The 15550-nt window shown below is 40.3% G+C and overlaps 1 protein-coding gene across 1 annotated transcript in view; it reads right to left on the reverse strand.

The window, feature by feature from the left end:
- The window catches only part of DNAH3 (dynein axonemal heavy chain 3), a 233517-nt gene that overhangs the window by 54761 nt on the left and 163206 nt on the right, over window positions 1-15550 (reverse strand). Inside the window, exons 43-49 of the mRNA XM_043456022.1 lie at window positions 13975-14154; window positions 9345-9468; window positions 9107-9263; window positions 8719-8862; window positions 6780-7446; window positions 5313-5478; window positions 1129-1345 (exon numbers count right to left, since the gene is read on the reverse strand). Of these exons, the coding sequence (XP_043311957.1) occupies window positions 1129-1345; window positions 5313-5478; window positions 6780-7446; window positions 8719-8862; window positions 9107-9263; window positions 9345-9468; window positions 13975-14154 (1655 nt within the window). The remainder of the gene's footprint in view (window positions 1-1128; window positions 1346-5312; window positions 5479-6779; window positions 7447-8718; window positions 8863-9106; window positions 9264-9344; window positions 9469-13974; window positions 14155-15550) is intronic.

Here is a 15550-nt window from a genome sequence, read left to right on the forward strand (position 1 = left end):
ACCCTGCTTATTTAACTTAAAAGCAGAGTACATCATGAGAAACGCTGGGCGGGATGAAGCACAAGCTGGAATCAAGAATGACAGGAGAAATATCAATAACCTCAGATACGCAGATGACACCACCCTTAGGGCAGAAAGCGAAGAACTAAAGAGCCTCTTGATGAAAGTGAAAGAGGAGAGTGAACAAATTGACTTAAAACTCAACATTCAGAAAACTAAGATCATGGCATCTGTTCCCATCACTTCATGGCAAATAGATGGGGAAACAATGGAAACAGTGAGAGACTATTTTTTGGGGCTCCAAAATCACCACAGATGGTGATTGTAGCCTTGAAATTAAAAGATGCTTGGTCCTTGGAAGAAAAGTTATGACCAACCTACACAGCATATTAAAAAGTGGAGACATTACTTTGCCAACAAAGGTCCATATAGTCAAATCTATGGTTTTTCCAGTAGTCATGTATGGATGTGAGAGTTGGAATATAAAGAAAGCTGACTGCTGAAAAATTTATACTTTTGAACTGTGGTTGTTGAAGAAGATTCTAGAGAGTCCCTTGGACTTCGAGGAGATCCAAGCAGTCCATCCTAGAAGAACTCAGTCCTGAATATTCATTGGAAGGACTGATGCTGAAGCTGAAACTCCAATACTTTGGTTACCTGCTGTGAAGAACTGACTCATTAGAAAAGACCCTGATGCTGGGAAAGATTGAAGGCAGGAGGAGAAGGGGATGGCAGAGGATGAGATGGTTATATGGCATCACCGACTCAATAGACATGAGTTTGAGCAAACTCTGGGAGTTGGTGATGGACAGGGAGGCCTAGCATGCTGCAGTCCACGGGGTCGCAAAGAGTTGGATATGACTGAGTGACTGAACTGAACTGAACTGAGTCACCATATACCATCTGAGCCACCAGGGAAGCCTCATATTTTACATATACTATTGTATTTTTTGTATGTACTATTGTATTTTATTGTAATGGAGTAGGTCAAGCAAGTGAGGTGAGCGCAGGGTCAGATGCTGTCTTTATTTTTTTGCACTCTTTTGACTTCTGCAACTGAACAAGTGCTTCACTGCATCCAATTAATTCTGGACCTCTTTGTCCCAATACTATTTTGCCTGTGCTTACCTGTGAAGCTGCAAATTCAAGTTTCTGCAGGCCTGTCAGATATCGGTTCCTCATCATATCAACCTCTTGCCTCTTCTTATTCAGGAGTGTCTTGAATGTTAGGATCAGTTCGAGGTAGGAGGTGGGGGTAACATAGTTGTGTCTGCGAAGGATGTTGTAATAATCAAGTGACAGCTTTTTCACACTCTCCTGGAAATATTTGCACATGAAGATGACCCTGTAGAGGACACAAAGGTGGTCAGACAGGCCCAACTTGCTCCAGAGAGATCTAGCACAGCTTTGGTTCACAGAAGTAAGGATATGAGAAAGCCACCCACAGTGGCCAGCTAGAACCCCCAATTCTTTGAAGCACATCAACAGAGCCTCAAGAAGGATTGGGGAGGTATGTATTCTTACTAGAATGAACTTTGATCAGGCAATTTCTAGCTTTAATCACTTTTGTGAATCATCAGGTTTTAAGCAGGAGGTTTTTCTTTTTCCATGAATTATGTTTATTTATTTATTTTTCATTTATTTTTATTAGTTGGAGGCTAATTACTTTACAATATTGAAGTGGGTTTTGTCATACATTGACATGAATCAGCCATGGAGTTACATGTATTCCCCATCCTGAACCCCCCTTCCACCTCCCTCTCCACCCGATTCCTCTGGGTCTTCCCAGTGCACCAGGCCCGAGCACTTGTCTCATGCATCCAACCTGGGCTGGTGATCTGTTTCACTCTAGATAATATACACGTTTCAATGCTGTTCTCTCGAAACATCCCACCCTCGCCTTCTCCCACAGAGTCCAAAAGTCTGTTCTGTACATCTGTGTCTCTTTTTCTGTTTTGCATATATGGTTATCATTACCATCTTTCTAAATTCCATATATATGTGTTAGTATGCTGTAATGTTATCTTTCTGGCTTACTTCACTCTGTATAATGGGCTCCAGTTTCATCCATCTCATTAGAACTGATTCAAATGAATTCTTTTTAATGGCTGAGTAATATTCCATGGTGTATATGTACCACAGCTTCCTTATCCATTCGTCTGCTGATGGGCATCTAGGTTGCTTCCATGTCCTGGCTATTATAAACAGTGCTGCGATGAACATGGGGTGCACGTGTCTCTTTCAGATCTGGTTTCCTCGGTGTGTATGCCCAGAAGTGGGATTGCTGGGTCATATGGCAGTTCTATTTCCAGTTTTTTAAGAAATCTCCACACTGTTTTCCATAGTGGCTGTACTAGTTTGCATCCCCACCAACAGTGTAAGAGGGTTCCCTTTTCTCCACACCCTCTCCAGCATTTATTGCTTGTAGACTTTTGGATAGCAGCCATCCTGACTGGCGTGTAATGGTACCTCGTTGTGGTTTTGATTTGCATTTCTCTGATAATGAGTGATGTTGAGCATCTTTTCATGTGTTTGTTAGCCATCTGTGTGTCTTCTCTGGAGAAATGTCTGTTTAGTTCTTTGGCCCATTTTTTGACTGGGTCATTTATTTTTCTGGAATTGAGCTGCAGGAGTTGCTTGTATATTTTTGAGATTAATCCTTTGTCTGTTGCTTCGTTTGCTATTATTTTCTCCCATTCTGAGGGCTGTCTTTTCACCTTTAAGCGGGAGTTTTTAATCTTTGGAAATCTGATGAAGCCTCTGGATTTTTCAGAATAATATTTTAATGCATAAAATAATACATTACAGAATTACAAAAGAAGCCAATTATGTTAAAGAGTTTTCTAAATATTTTAAACACCAAATTTATGATATAGTAATGTGTGTGTGTGTGTTTGGCTGCACCTCGTGGCATGTAGGATTTTAGTTTCCTGACCTGGATCGAAGCCACACACCCTGCAGTGGTTAAGAATCCACTGGAAGCATGGATTCTTAACTACTGCAGGTAAGTCTCAATATGTGTGATCTTATTTACAAGTTAAATCAGGGGTCAGCAGACTTTTTCTGGTTAGGACCAGATAGTAAATATTTTAGGCTTTGTGAGCCACATGGTCTCAAGTAGCAACTATTCAACTCTGCCACTGCAGTGTGCATGGCAGTTTTCCAATAAAGCATATTTGAAAATTAAAGTTGTGAACTGGACTCAGCCATGGATCATAGTTTGCCAACTACAGCATTAAATAGTAAGATTGGACAATAGGTCTGAAAACTACCATCATTGTGAAGAGGATGACATATTGGTGCATCTGTAATGACTGAACAAGTTATGAAAATAACTGTGATTCCTACTGGTAACAAAGTCACAGGTCCTACACAACCCTATGGGGGTTTATTGCCTATGTTCATCATTGAAAGAAATGCAAAGTACCAGTTAGATGTCAATGAAAACGAAGATGTACTTTTCCCCCACTCACATTCACTGACCCTCTGAGTTCTGGTCATGAGCCTATCAGTTCAATTCAGTCGCTCAGTCGTGTCTGACTCTTTGAGACCCCATGAATCGCAGCATGCCAGGCCTCCCTGGCCATCACCAACTCCCGGAGTTTACTCAGACTCATGTCCATCGAGTCAGTGATGCCATCCAGCCATCTCATCCTCTGTCGTCCCCTTCTCCCCTGCCTCCAATCCCTCCCAGCATCAGGGTCTTTTCCAATGAGTCAACTCTTTGCATGAGGTGGCCAAAGTATTGGAGTTTCAGCTTCAACATCAGTCCTTCCAATGAACATGCAGGACTGATCTCCTTTAGGATAGACTTGTTGGATCTCCTTGCAGTCCAAGGGACTCTCAAGAGTCTTCAATACCACAGTTCAAAAGCATCAATTTTTCGGCACTCAGCTTTCTTCACAGTCCAACTCTCACATCCATACATGACCACTGGAAAAACCATAGCCTTGACTAGACGGACCTTTGTTGGCAAAGTAATGTCTCTGCTTTTTAATATGCTATCTTGGTTTGTCATAACTTTCCTTCCAAGGAGTAAGCGTCTTTTAATTTCATGGCTGCAATCACCATCTACAGTGATTTTGGAGCCCCCAAAAATAAAGTCTGACACTGGTCCACTGTTTCCCCATTTATTTCCCATGAAGTGATGGGGCCAGATGCCATGATCTTAGTTTTCTGAATGTTGAGCTTTAAGCAAACTTTTTCACTTTCCTCTTTCACTTTCATCAAGAGGCTTTTTAGTTCCTCTTCACTTTCTGCCATAAGGGTGGTGTCATCTGCATATCTGAGGTTATTGATATTTCTCCCGGCAATCTTCATTCCAGCTTGTGCTTCATCCAGCCCTGCGTTTCTCATGATGTACTCTGCATATAAGTTAAATAAGCAGGGTGACAATATACAGCCTTGACGTACTCCTTTTCCTATTTGGAACCAGTCTGTTGTTCCATGTCCAGTTCTAACTGTTGCTTCCTGACCTGTATATGGTTTCTATAGACCCAGGTTAAACATTCCTGGGCCTAGAGAACAAAATTCAAAGATCTTAAAATGGAATTTAAAGCAATGAACATTCTGACCACTACCTGTTTCTTCATTTTGTATTTACTCACTTAGTAAGCAGTATTCAAACCTACTATGTACTAGGTACTAAGGATATAAAACTATACAAGGCAGGTGACATGACCCTTACCTTCATAGGACACTTAGAATGGTCAACAATCTTATCCTTTGTCTTACTCTAGCCAAAATTCAGTGCTTTATTTTGTTTATCTGTGCTTTACACACAAAATATTTTTTTTCACAACAAAATCCCTCCCAAGTACCAGTTTTCCATCCCCTAGGCAGCAATATCTCCCCTGTTGAGAATGCATGCTCTAAGATTATTGAAATCCAGGTTCTCATAGCTATGACAACAGTACATCTCTAGAACAATTCTGAACAAGGAAATGTTCTTTTTCAGCAAAGGTGTTTTATTAAATATCTAAATGGTATTTATTATTTATAATTTATTTCTCATTGGAAAAGACCTTGATTCTGGGAAAGATTGAAGGCAAAAGGAGAAGGGGGTGGCAGAGGATGAGATGGTTAGATAGCATCCCCAACTCAATGGACACTCTGGGAGATAGTGAAGGACAGGGAAGTCTAGCATGCAGCAGTCCATGTGGTCACAGAGAGTCAGACACATGACTTAGTGACTGAACAGAACAGAACATACATAAATTGATAAATCTTAAAACAGCAAAAAGAATAGAGCCAATGTCTTGATTTTCATTTGAAATATTTGTTTGGGGTACTAAAATGCAGCTAGCACTCACTCTGTCCGAATATCGTCATCGAGCTCTACATCTTCTAGAAATTTGTTGGCCACCAACTCCAGGGCATCTGTGGGCCAAGACTGGAACCAGTCAATTGTGCAGCAATTGATTAGAGAAGGGAACATTCGCAGGCGGTTCCGGAAGGCGTCCCCAATTGGACTCATGGCTAATGAAAAGCAGATTTCATTAGTTCTCTTTCTCCCAGTCAAGGAGGCCAAAGGGGACAGACAGGTCATTCCAAGGATTCTGATGGGGATAAGGGAGCAGTCATGTTTCCTGTTGGCACTCCAGAGTATAACTGGGAATAGTCAGGATGAGTGCCTGGAAAGCATAGGGGATCATGGGATATTTTCATGCAACTTTGTGATGGGAAGTCAGTTTATTACAATACTCTTCTGTCTGGTTTTCAGTATTCACATTATCCTATATTATCCATTCCAGATCTTTAGGATCATATAGCCAGAGTGTTTTAAGCCATTTGACCCACTTGCTCCATTTGTCCTGACTCACAGACCTCAGGGAACCACTGATGCCCTATACATAGCTACTTATGGAGGCTGCTGGGGGGGGCCCTATCAGCTTGTTTCTGACCTCATCTCCATCTAACCACAAATTTTGGATTATATGCCCCACATTTTGTTAATTGTTTATTTAGATTCAATGTGTACCAGGCACTTGCTAGGAGGAAGCATAATGCATAGGTGGAAGTGTGAGAAAGTCAATGTGGCTAAAAAAGGAAGGGGAAGCATGGTTTGAGATGAGAGTGGAGAGGATGCAGGGGACAGTCCGGCAGGTGTTCTTATAAAACTATAGGTTAGGGATTTTGGTCTTTATCTGAATAGAAAGTAATTCAGGTGTTTTAATTTGTGTATGTGTATGTTAATATACAATGAACAGATCTGCAATACAAGAAAAACAAATCCTGACAGTGGAAAACATCCTGATTCAGTGGAACATAAATATCTGGAATGGAGAGAGTGGACATAGAACAGTTAGAAGGTTATAGAGGCGAGGTCTGGGTGAGATGATATTCGTAGCAGCTTAGCTAATTTGAAGGTGGCAGAGATAGAGATAAGTGGGTTGATATGAGCACAAGAAGGCAAAAATTGACAGGACATGGTAATGAAGAGAAGTATTAAACAAGACCCCTAAGCTTCTGGACAGATTGGAGATGATATTCACAGAGAGAAAAACTCCATATGTTATTTTGTAAGGCTGCCAGGGTAATGTACTAAAAGGAAGGAGAGGGTTCACAGCAGAATCCAGAGAACTGAAGAGAACGGAACAGGTTTAAAATAGTTTTTCAGGAGAATGGAAGTTTGCACAGGAATTCCAGGCACTGACCATTGGGCAAGTTAGGTGCCTTGGTTGGATCAATTTTGGCACCATTGTAAGAGGACTGGGCTTAGGGCAAGGAGATCCTGAAACATCCAAGGAAAAGGGCAAAATGGATTTTCTCATTCTTACCAAGGACAATGTGAAGGTTCTTTTTCACTCTCTCAATGAAGAAGTTATACATAGAAAGAGGAGTGACTTCGATCTTTTCTCCTTCTGTCCTGGCTGCCATTTGCATCTTCTCCACAATGTCAGCCTTCTCATCAGCAGGGAAGATGTTGGGCACATCACCGGTGTTCAGAAGCATGTTGATGTCCTCAACGAATGACTCATCCTTGATCTGATTATCAGCGAAGAGAAACACAGTACTCTTGGTGGCCACACCAACCTGGAGCATGATCTTCTTCAGGTCCTCTCGCCAATCGTTGCCTGAGTAGCTTTTTGTGATCTCGATCTGGTATAGCTCGTATGAGTTCATGAATGTGGACAGTTTGCTGGCACTTTGCCGCCCACTGCCCCCAATGCCCACCAGGAGCAAGTGGCCTTTGTCCTGCTTCAGGACCCTGCAGATCCTAGAGATGTGCTCAATGGCGAACCGGAACATCACCAAGGACATGGGGGCCTTGCTGATGTTGTTGAACTCTTCCAGGTAATACTCCATGACCACTGTGAGCTGTTTTAAGTCAGTGATCTCATCATATATCTTTTGGTCACTTTCTGGCTTGAAGAAATCTCCAAAGAAGAGGCTACGGATATTATCATCAACTATCTTTCCAGTGGGTGATAGGTGGATGAGGACCTGTGGAAAAGATAAGTCTCAGCCAGGCATTCACTCCAACTACCATGGTGGTGGGAGCTAGAAGGAGGGAACAGCAGATGTGTTTGTTTCCTCTGAGCACATTTTTCAAAGTCATGGTTCACAACAGTTTTGTTTTTTTAAACAAAATAAGTGTATTTGATGGTTGTAAAGACTATGATGAAAGGACAGCTGAGAAAAGAGTGTGAAAGCAAGGGTCAGTGGGTTTGCTAAGTGATTAAAACATTGGTGGACAGATTATAAGATCCCAGGAGGAGGTGGTCAAAAGGTGAGATCATTTTTAATGTACTTGCTTCTTCACCAAATAGAGGTGCAGGCCTTACCCCTGTTCCCCACTCTGTACCTAGAGTAGAAATGTTTTAGTTGCTTCTTCTTTCTGATATTAGAAACTAGCAGTGTTTCTGTACATGGCCTCTGGATGAAATATGAAACACTTGCACTTTTTCTATGGAGAAATCACAGCTTCTTAAAAGTAGAGGTAGAACTAGATGATGCAAACATATAGGGTTTAAACTTTTCTTATATCAAAATGGGAAAGAGAAAATATTTAAAATAGGAAACCAAGACAATCTTTCACTTGGGCTTTACACAGGGCATCAATCAAACAATAAAAATTCATGGTAATTTTATTTCTTAACTCAAAAGTTAATTGACCTTGAAAATGCATTTTACATTAATTATAAACAAAACATCTTTTCCTAAATAACAAGTTTGAATGGATCCAAACTTACATGTTACCTGGAAAGCCAAGTGAAATTGGGCCAAGTATTATATTACTTGGGACAGGGAAGCCTGGTGGACTGCAGTCCACGGGGTTGCAAAGAGTTGGACAGGACTTGGTGACTGAACAACAAAAAACAACAGTATATCACCAAATCAAGTGACTAATTGGTTCAATACACTGTTTCTTGAGATTCAGAAAGCAGAGCTAAAAGTCTCTATTTGGGCTTTCCTGGTGGCTCAGTGGTAAAGAATCCACCTGCCAATGCAACAAACCTGGGTTCGATTCTTGGGTCAGGAAGATCCCCTGGAGAAGGAAATGGCAACCCATTCCAGTATTCTTGCCTGGAAAATCCCATAGACAGAGGAGCTGGTGGGCTACAGTCCAGGGGGTTGCAAAAGAGTTGGACACGACTGAGTGACTGAATAACAACAATAAAGTCTCTACTAGGAAGGGAGCCTGAAATCTGAGACTAGCATGATCACATATTTGGGGCAATTTCTGAGGTCAAAAGATCACAGGGTCTTGCTTACCTTTTCCACAGACTGCTTGAAGCAATTGGAGGTGGTCTCCCTTACCATGTTAAAAAAGACCTGTCTATCTTCATGATCAATCAGACGGTCATAGAAGACCCGGTAAACCTCATGAATCCAAAGCCGGATAAACTTCTCTACATCCTGAAAATTCAGTCAGTTATTTGAATGAATGGCACATGGTGGCTGAGGCAGTAGTTGTCAAACAGTTCCTAAGTCCTGGGTTGTTGTGAGGATTAAATGAGATAATGCTTACAAAATACTTAGCACAATGCCTAGCACAGATTAAATGCTTAATAAAAGTTAGCTATTACTATTATCATTATATAGTCCACATAGCCAAGGATATCAGTGAATGAACTTGATAACAGAAATGCCAGCGGCTCACCTGCAGGTGGGTGTGAGGGCAGAGCAATACCCCTTGGATCACCCGTGAGAAATCCCTCAGGTTAAAGACATAGTGTGACTTGGAGGGAGTTGGCAAGAAATTCTCCACTGCAGCTTTATAAATTGTCATTGTTGCTTGTACCATCATCTTTCCATACCTTGGGAGGAAGGAGAAGGCAGACCAGTTAAGGAAGGGCCAGACATGAGGACCCCAGGCCAATCATACAGGAACTGCCTACCTTAAAAACACCACATCAAACCCTTTTCCAAAGTGCCAGTCAGCAATTGAACTGAAAATCTTGGTTAATATGTCATCCTCGAAGGCATTGATGGAAATGATATTCAGATGGCGAGTGAATCGTCCTGGAAAACATGCACAGGTGTGAATGTGCACACACACTCACACTTAACCTCCTGGGCGGAGCAATCCTAAGATATAGAACGGTTTTTCCTCTGCCTTTAAGTTCTAGAGCTGTGCTATTCAACATGGCAGCCTCTAGCCATATGTGGCTATTTAAATTTATATTAAAATTAAGTAACATTAAAATATATTTCCTCAGTCTCATTAACCACATATCAACTTCTCAAAGATAAACATGTGACTAGTGGATGTTGTATTGCACAGTATAGATATAGAACATCTCCATGACTGCAGAAGTCCTGGTAATAGTGCTAGTCCAGCGCTCAAGACTGTTACTAGATAATGGCAATATGTTATTTTTGTAAAATAATCAAATAATTCAGAAATACTTTTACAGAAAGTAACCCTTGCCTCCTACACACCAAATCCATTCTCTCGTCCCTCCCAAATTAATCACTGTTAGTTTGGTATTCTTACAGCTCTACATCTATATCTATGTATCTAATATTAGATACCCATATATTTATATCTACAAAATTCATCCATTTAAAGTACACAATTCAATAAATATTTAGTACTTTAGTTGTGCAACCATTATCACAATTAATAACAAAATAATCACTCCAAAAAGAAATCCTTTACCTTTACCACTTTCTACTTCCTTGCAGCCCTTGGCAACTAATAATCGATTTTCTGTCTCTATGATTTGCCTGCACTATCTTTTTAAAAAATATTTTACTGTATAAAGTAAAGCACAGATACAGAAAATCGCCAAAATTATAAAGTGAATCATTATAAAGTTAACATCCTTCCATCTACCATCCACATCAAGAAATACAACTTTGCCAGCCTTCCATAGAATCCCCTCCATATATCCCATCCCAGTCATAGCCCTTTCCCTGTCTCCCTCCAAAGCTTACCACTATCCTGATTTTAAAGTAACTACTATCTTGCATTTCTTTATGTTTTTTTTTTAATTTTATTTTTTTTATTTATATATATATATATATATATATATTTATTTATTTATTTTTATCACCCATATGTACTGACATATGTAGGTTTACCTTTTTTTAAAAAAATGCTGGAATAATGTTTTACACATTGATTGTGAAATATGGAGAGGAAGTCATGTATTGAACTTGAGGAACTTGAGGAAGTCATGTATTCTTTTGATAATAAGCATACTAATAGTACTTAATGTGTGCTAATGCTTGTTACACGTTACCAAAACCCAGATCAGTCTTCTGCCAAGCCATGCTCTCCACTACCATATGATAATGCCTTGAGCCTCAGTTTTCCCATATGAGCCCTAACAGCGGGCAGCTGGTCTGACAATTGTCAGATAGTCTGTTGGTTCTTCAATGAACACAGTCTCTTTAAATATCACCATCAAATGAGGTTATTCCCTAGCTATGATGGAACAAGACAGAAACAAGTTTGCTTTGAAATCATGAAAACTGAGGAGCTAAGATGGCAGAGGAACAGGATGGGGAGACCACTTTCTCCCCTACAAATTCGTCGAAAGAACATTTGAACGCTGAGCAAACGTCACAAAACAATTTCTGACCGCTAGCAGAAGACATCAGGTGCCCAGAAAAGCAGCCCATCGTCTTTGAAAGGAGGTAGGACAAAATATAAAAGATAAAAAGAGAGACAAAAGAGCTAGGGAGGAGACCTATCTCAGGAAGGGAGTCATAATAGAGGAAGTTTCCAAACACCAGGAAATCCTCTCACTGGTGGGTCTGGGGGAAGTTTTCAAATCTCAGAGGGCAACCTAACTGGGAGGAAAAATAAATAAAACCCACAGATTACATGCCTAAAAGCAACTCCCAGCAGAAAAGTACCCCAGATGCCCACATCTGCCACCAGCAAGTGGGGGCGGAACGGAGAGGAGCAGGTGACATTGCTTAGGGTAAGGACCGGGCCTGAATGCCCTGAGGGCAGTCGGAGGGAGCTAACATGAGATAGCAACTGTGGGATAGCAAGAGAGAGAGTGAAATCATGAAAACTTCCCCCCAAACTAATATGAGTGACTCTAGTTGTTTACTAAGTACAGAAAAAAATTAATATACCTACTCTTCAAATTGTCCCCACTGCCTGAGATTACCCAATCTAGAACAGAGTACCTGGTTTCTTAAGCCTTTCTCACATCACCCAGCACAAGCCCATTTAACACCCTTTCACCAGGCATCCTCATGGTTCTCCATGCTATATAGACACCCTTGCTGCAGCAAATTAACAGACTCAATTTCACTTGACCACAGATGTGTTCCTGGCAGTTTTGGGCATTGGTCTTTAAGATCTTTTCAATATGTCATATTTTGTGACATAGCTTGAAAACTGTCAACTGCTGTGCAAATGTTAGCAATTACTATTTCCTTGATATGTACAGGAAACAGACATTCCCTTTTGAATAGATCTCTCCTGCCCCACTGGTTTTAGTGAGAATTAATTGACATAAAATATATAAACTGAAGGTTTACCACATGATGATTTAATGCATATAAGATATTGCAAAATGCTTGCATACTAAGGTTAAGTAACAATTCTGTTGCTGCTGCTGTTGTTAATTGGAGTCACCATATTGTACATCAGACCCCCAAAACTAGTTCATTTTATAACTGGAAATTTGTACCCTCTAACCAACATCTCCCCATTTCCCCCACCCCTTAGCTCCTGGCAACTATCATTCTACTGTTCCTGTGAGTTTGGCTTTTTTAGATTCCACATGTAAATGATATCATATAGTATTTATTTTTCTCTGACTTATTTCACTTAGCTTAATGTTCTCAAGGTCCATTCATGTTGTCACATAGAGTAGAATTTCATTATTTTTATAGCCAAATAATATCCCAGGGTGTGTGTGTGTGTGTGTGTATACATTTTCTTTATCCATTCATCCATAAATAGACACTTTGGATGTTTCAATGACTTGGCTATTGTGAATAATGTTGCAATATGGGACTGGGCTTCCCTGGTGGCTCAGCAGTAAAGAACCTGCCTACAATGCAGGAGACACAGGAGATGAGGGTTCAGTTTCTGGATTAGGAAGATCCACTGGAGGGGGGCATGGCAACCCACTCTAGTATTCTTGCCTGGAGAATCCCATGGACTGAGGAACCTGGTGGACTACAGTCCATAGGGCTGCAAAGAGTTGGACACGACTGAAGTGACTGGGCATGCAGTGTGAACATGGGACTATAGATATCTCTCCAAGACAATGATTTCATTTCCTCCAGATATACACCCAGAATTGGCATTAGCAGATCATGTGGTAGTGCTATTTTTAATTTTTTGAGGGACGTCCTACTGTTTTTCATAGTGGCTGCATGAACTTATATTCCCACCAACAATGCACAAGAGCAGTTATTATCTCTTGACTTTTGTTAATAGCCATTCTATCAGGTGTGAGGTGATATCTCATTGTGATTCTGATTTTCATTTCTCTAATAATCAGCAATGTTGAACATCTTTTCATGTGTCTGTTAGCCACTGTATGTCTTTAGAAAAATGTCTATTCGAATTCTCTATCCATTTTCAAGTCAGATTGTTGTTTTGCTACTGAGCTGTATGAACTCCTTACACATTTTGTATTTCAACACTTTATCAGATAGTTTGCAAATATTTTCCCCATTGAATGAGTAGGTCTTAGAGAAAAGTAATATACCAAGTTCCTTTCCCTCTAAGTAGTTAGAGAAGTGTTGAATTTATAGATGCTAAGTGCCTGAGATCCTGCTATATTCAAACCCAAGGCAAAGGTACCCTTGGACTCTGTACTTGAAGTGGAGGGTGATGGTTTGTATACTCAAGTAAAAGCACCCTGTTTATCTTCCTTATTTTACAAATGAGAAAGATATACGCCACAGGGGAAAGCAAGGTCACAGAATGTTAAGTCTGAAAATAGCATTAGGATTCTTAACCAAGGATGTATCTCAGAATAAAAGTATGGAAATCTGTAGACCTGGATTGATGAAGTTGCACATGAAGCAAAATATACTCCTAAAGTGTCAGATGATGGGGGAAAATCTTATATGCTTATTATTATTATTTTATTTAGGCTCCAAAATATACTCCTAAAGTGTCAGATGATGGGGGAAAATCTTATATGCTTATTATTATTATTTTATTTAGGCTCCAAAAAATTGTAAGAAACATAACAGGTGAATCTGTCATTCACCTTTAGTTGAGAACCTCTCGTCTAGCCTTGCTCCTAGAACACAAGCTGACCACACAGAACTTACCTCTTCATGAGACTCTCTGTTCCTCTATGCCTAGCCAAAGACTCCTCAAATCCTCTTTTCATCTTCTCATCCTATTTCATACAACTTTCAACATGGCATATTCAAATGCCACTCCTTGAATCTAACTCAAGTGTCTCTTGCCTAAATTCACCTTTCTCTATCTTCCATCAGGACAGACTGCCTTGCACTAGCTCTCCATCCACAAAGATGGTCTGGTTCTGCAGGGGGTGGGGCAAAAAGTAATGAACTCTCTCCTTCACATACCAGTAATGTCATTCCTTCCTCCCCCAGGAGGGCCCATGGCTGTCACAAGTAGCACATCAGTGATGTCCAGCTTATTGGTATCCTTCTTGTCAAACCAGTAACCATGGTCAATCCATTGCCGTAGGAGCTCAATGGGGGGCTGGGCTCCATATACCTCTTTGGCTGGCATGTTGAGGTCATCTGGGGAAAGAAGTGATGGCCACAGATTGTAAGTCTATGGGATCCTTTGCTCTTTTAGGAGGTAGCAGATGACTATCCTTCCATGGGAGAATCCATACTCAATTGTTATACCCTCACTCTAGGTAGGGCTCAGCCAGTGGACATTTTCACCATAATGGAAGAGACTTTTTAGGGTTCTGGCTTTCCTGGTTTATTGAGATCTCTGTGCATTTATTGAGATCTCTGTGTGTGAGATCCTCTGTGGAAGAATGCATAGACTGGCATTAACAAATAGATATTTAAATTTTTCCCATTCCTTCATCCAAAATATATAGATTGTCTACTATGTGCTAGACACTTTGTTAATTTCTAGGGATATGATGGTGAGAAAGACAGTCATGCTTCTAGTTGACAGAGTATTTAATTTACCACCAGGTAACAGTGGGAACTCCAGTAGCAGAAAGGCTTCAGGCTACGATTTTTGAAGAGCAAAATCAAAAAGGCAAGGATAAATTGTGATTTCCTCCAGGGTAGGGATTGATTTTCTCCAATAGTACATTGTTCAGTCCTGGCACATAGAAGGCACTCAATACATTCCAATGAGCACTGACTAAATGCCCAGTTTTGTGTCATGTAACATTTTAGGAATTTTATACATATTATATCATCTACTCAAGATGATGACTTTATAAGGAAGATAGTATTACCTTTATGTTAAGAGGTGAGGAACTGAAGGTAATGGAATAATATGCTTAGGGTTAAAAAGTGAGATTTGGACCTAGGTGTGTTTGACTGCAAAGCGTAAATTGCTTTTGGATATGCCATTAAAAAAGGAAGGGAGAACAGATGAGAGGAAAGGACAAAGGAGGGAGGGAGGACAAGAAAGGGAAAAGAAAATATGATCCCTGCCTTTAAGGAGCTGTTGTTAATTGGCAAGAATATAAATACATGCAACATTTACTATCAATACCTTAATTTTAAAGACAGAACATGAGATAATTCAGAAGAGCAGGGAATTATTATTACTAAATGAGAATTCTATGAATTAGCAGTAAGAGAGTAGAAAACATAATGTATTTGGCACCAAGAAACCTGGTTTTGGCTCGTGGTTCCAGAATTTTCTAGACATTTGGCCCTGAACAGGGAATTTAACCTTCAGAGCCTCATTTAAACTAGTAAAGTGATTGTTTTAAAAAAGTCAATTTTCATTCCAATCCCAAAGAAGGGCTATGCCAAAGAATGTTCAAACAAACAGACAATTGTGCTCATTTCCTATGCTAGTAAAGTTACTCAAAATCCTTCAAGATAGGCTTCAGCAGTACATGTACCGAGAACTTCCAGATTTACAGGCTGAGTTTAGAAAAGGTGGAGGAGCCAGAGATCAAATTGCCAACATTTGTCGGAGCATAGAGAAAGC

This window comes from Cervus canadensis, chromosome 32, assembly GCF_019320065.1.
Source record: "Cervus canadensis isolate Bull #8, Minnesota chromosome 32, ASM1932006v1, whole genome shotgun sequence".
In the NCBI taxonomy this organism is placed as follows: domain Eukaryota; kingdom Metazoa; phylum Chordata; class Mammalia; order Artiodactyla; family Cervidae; genus Cervus; species Cervus canadensis.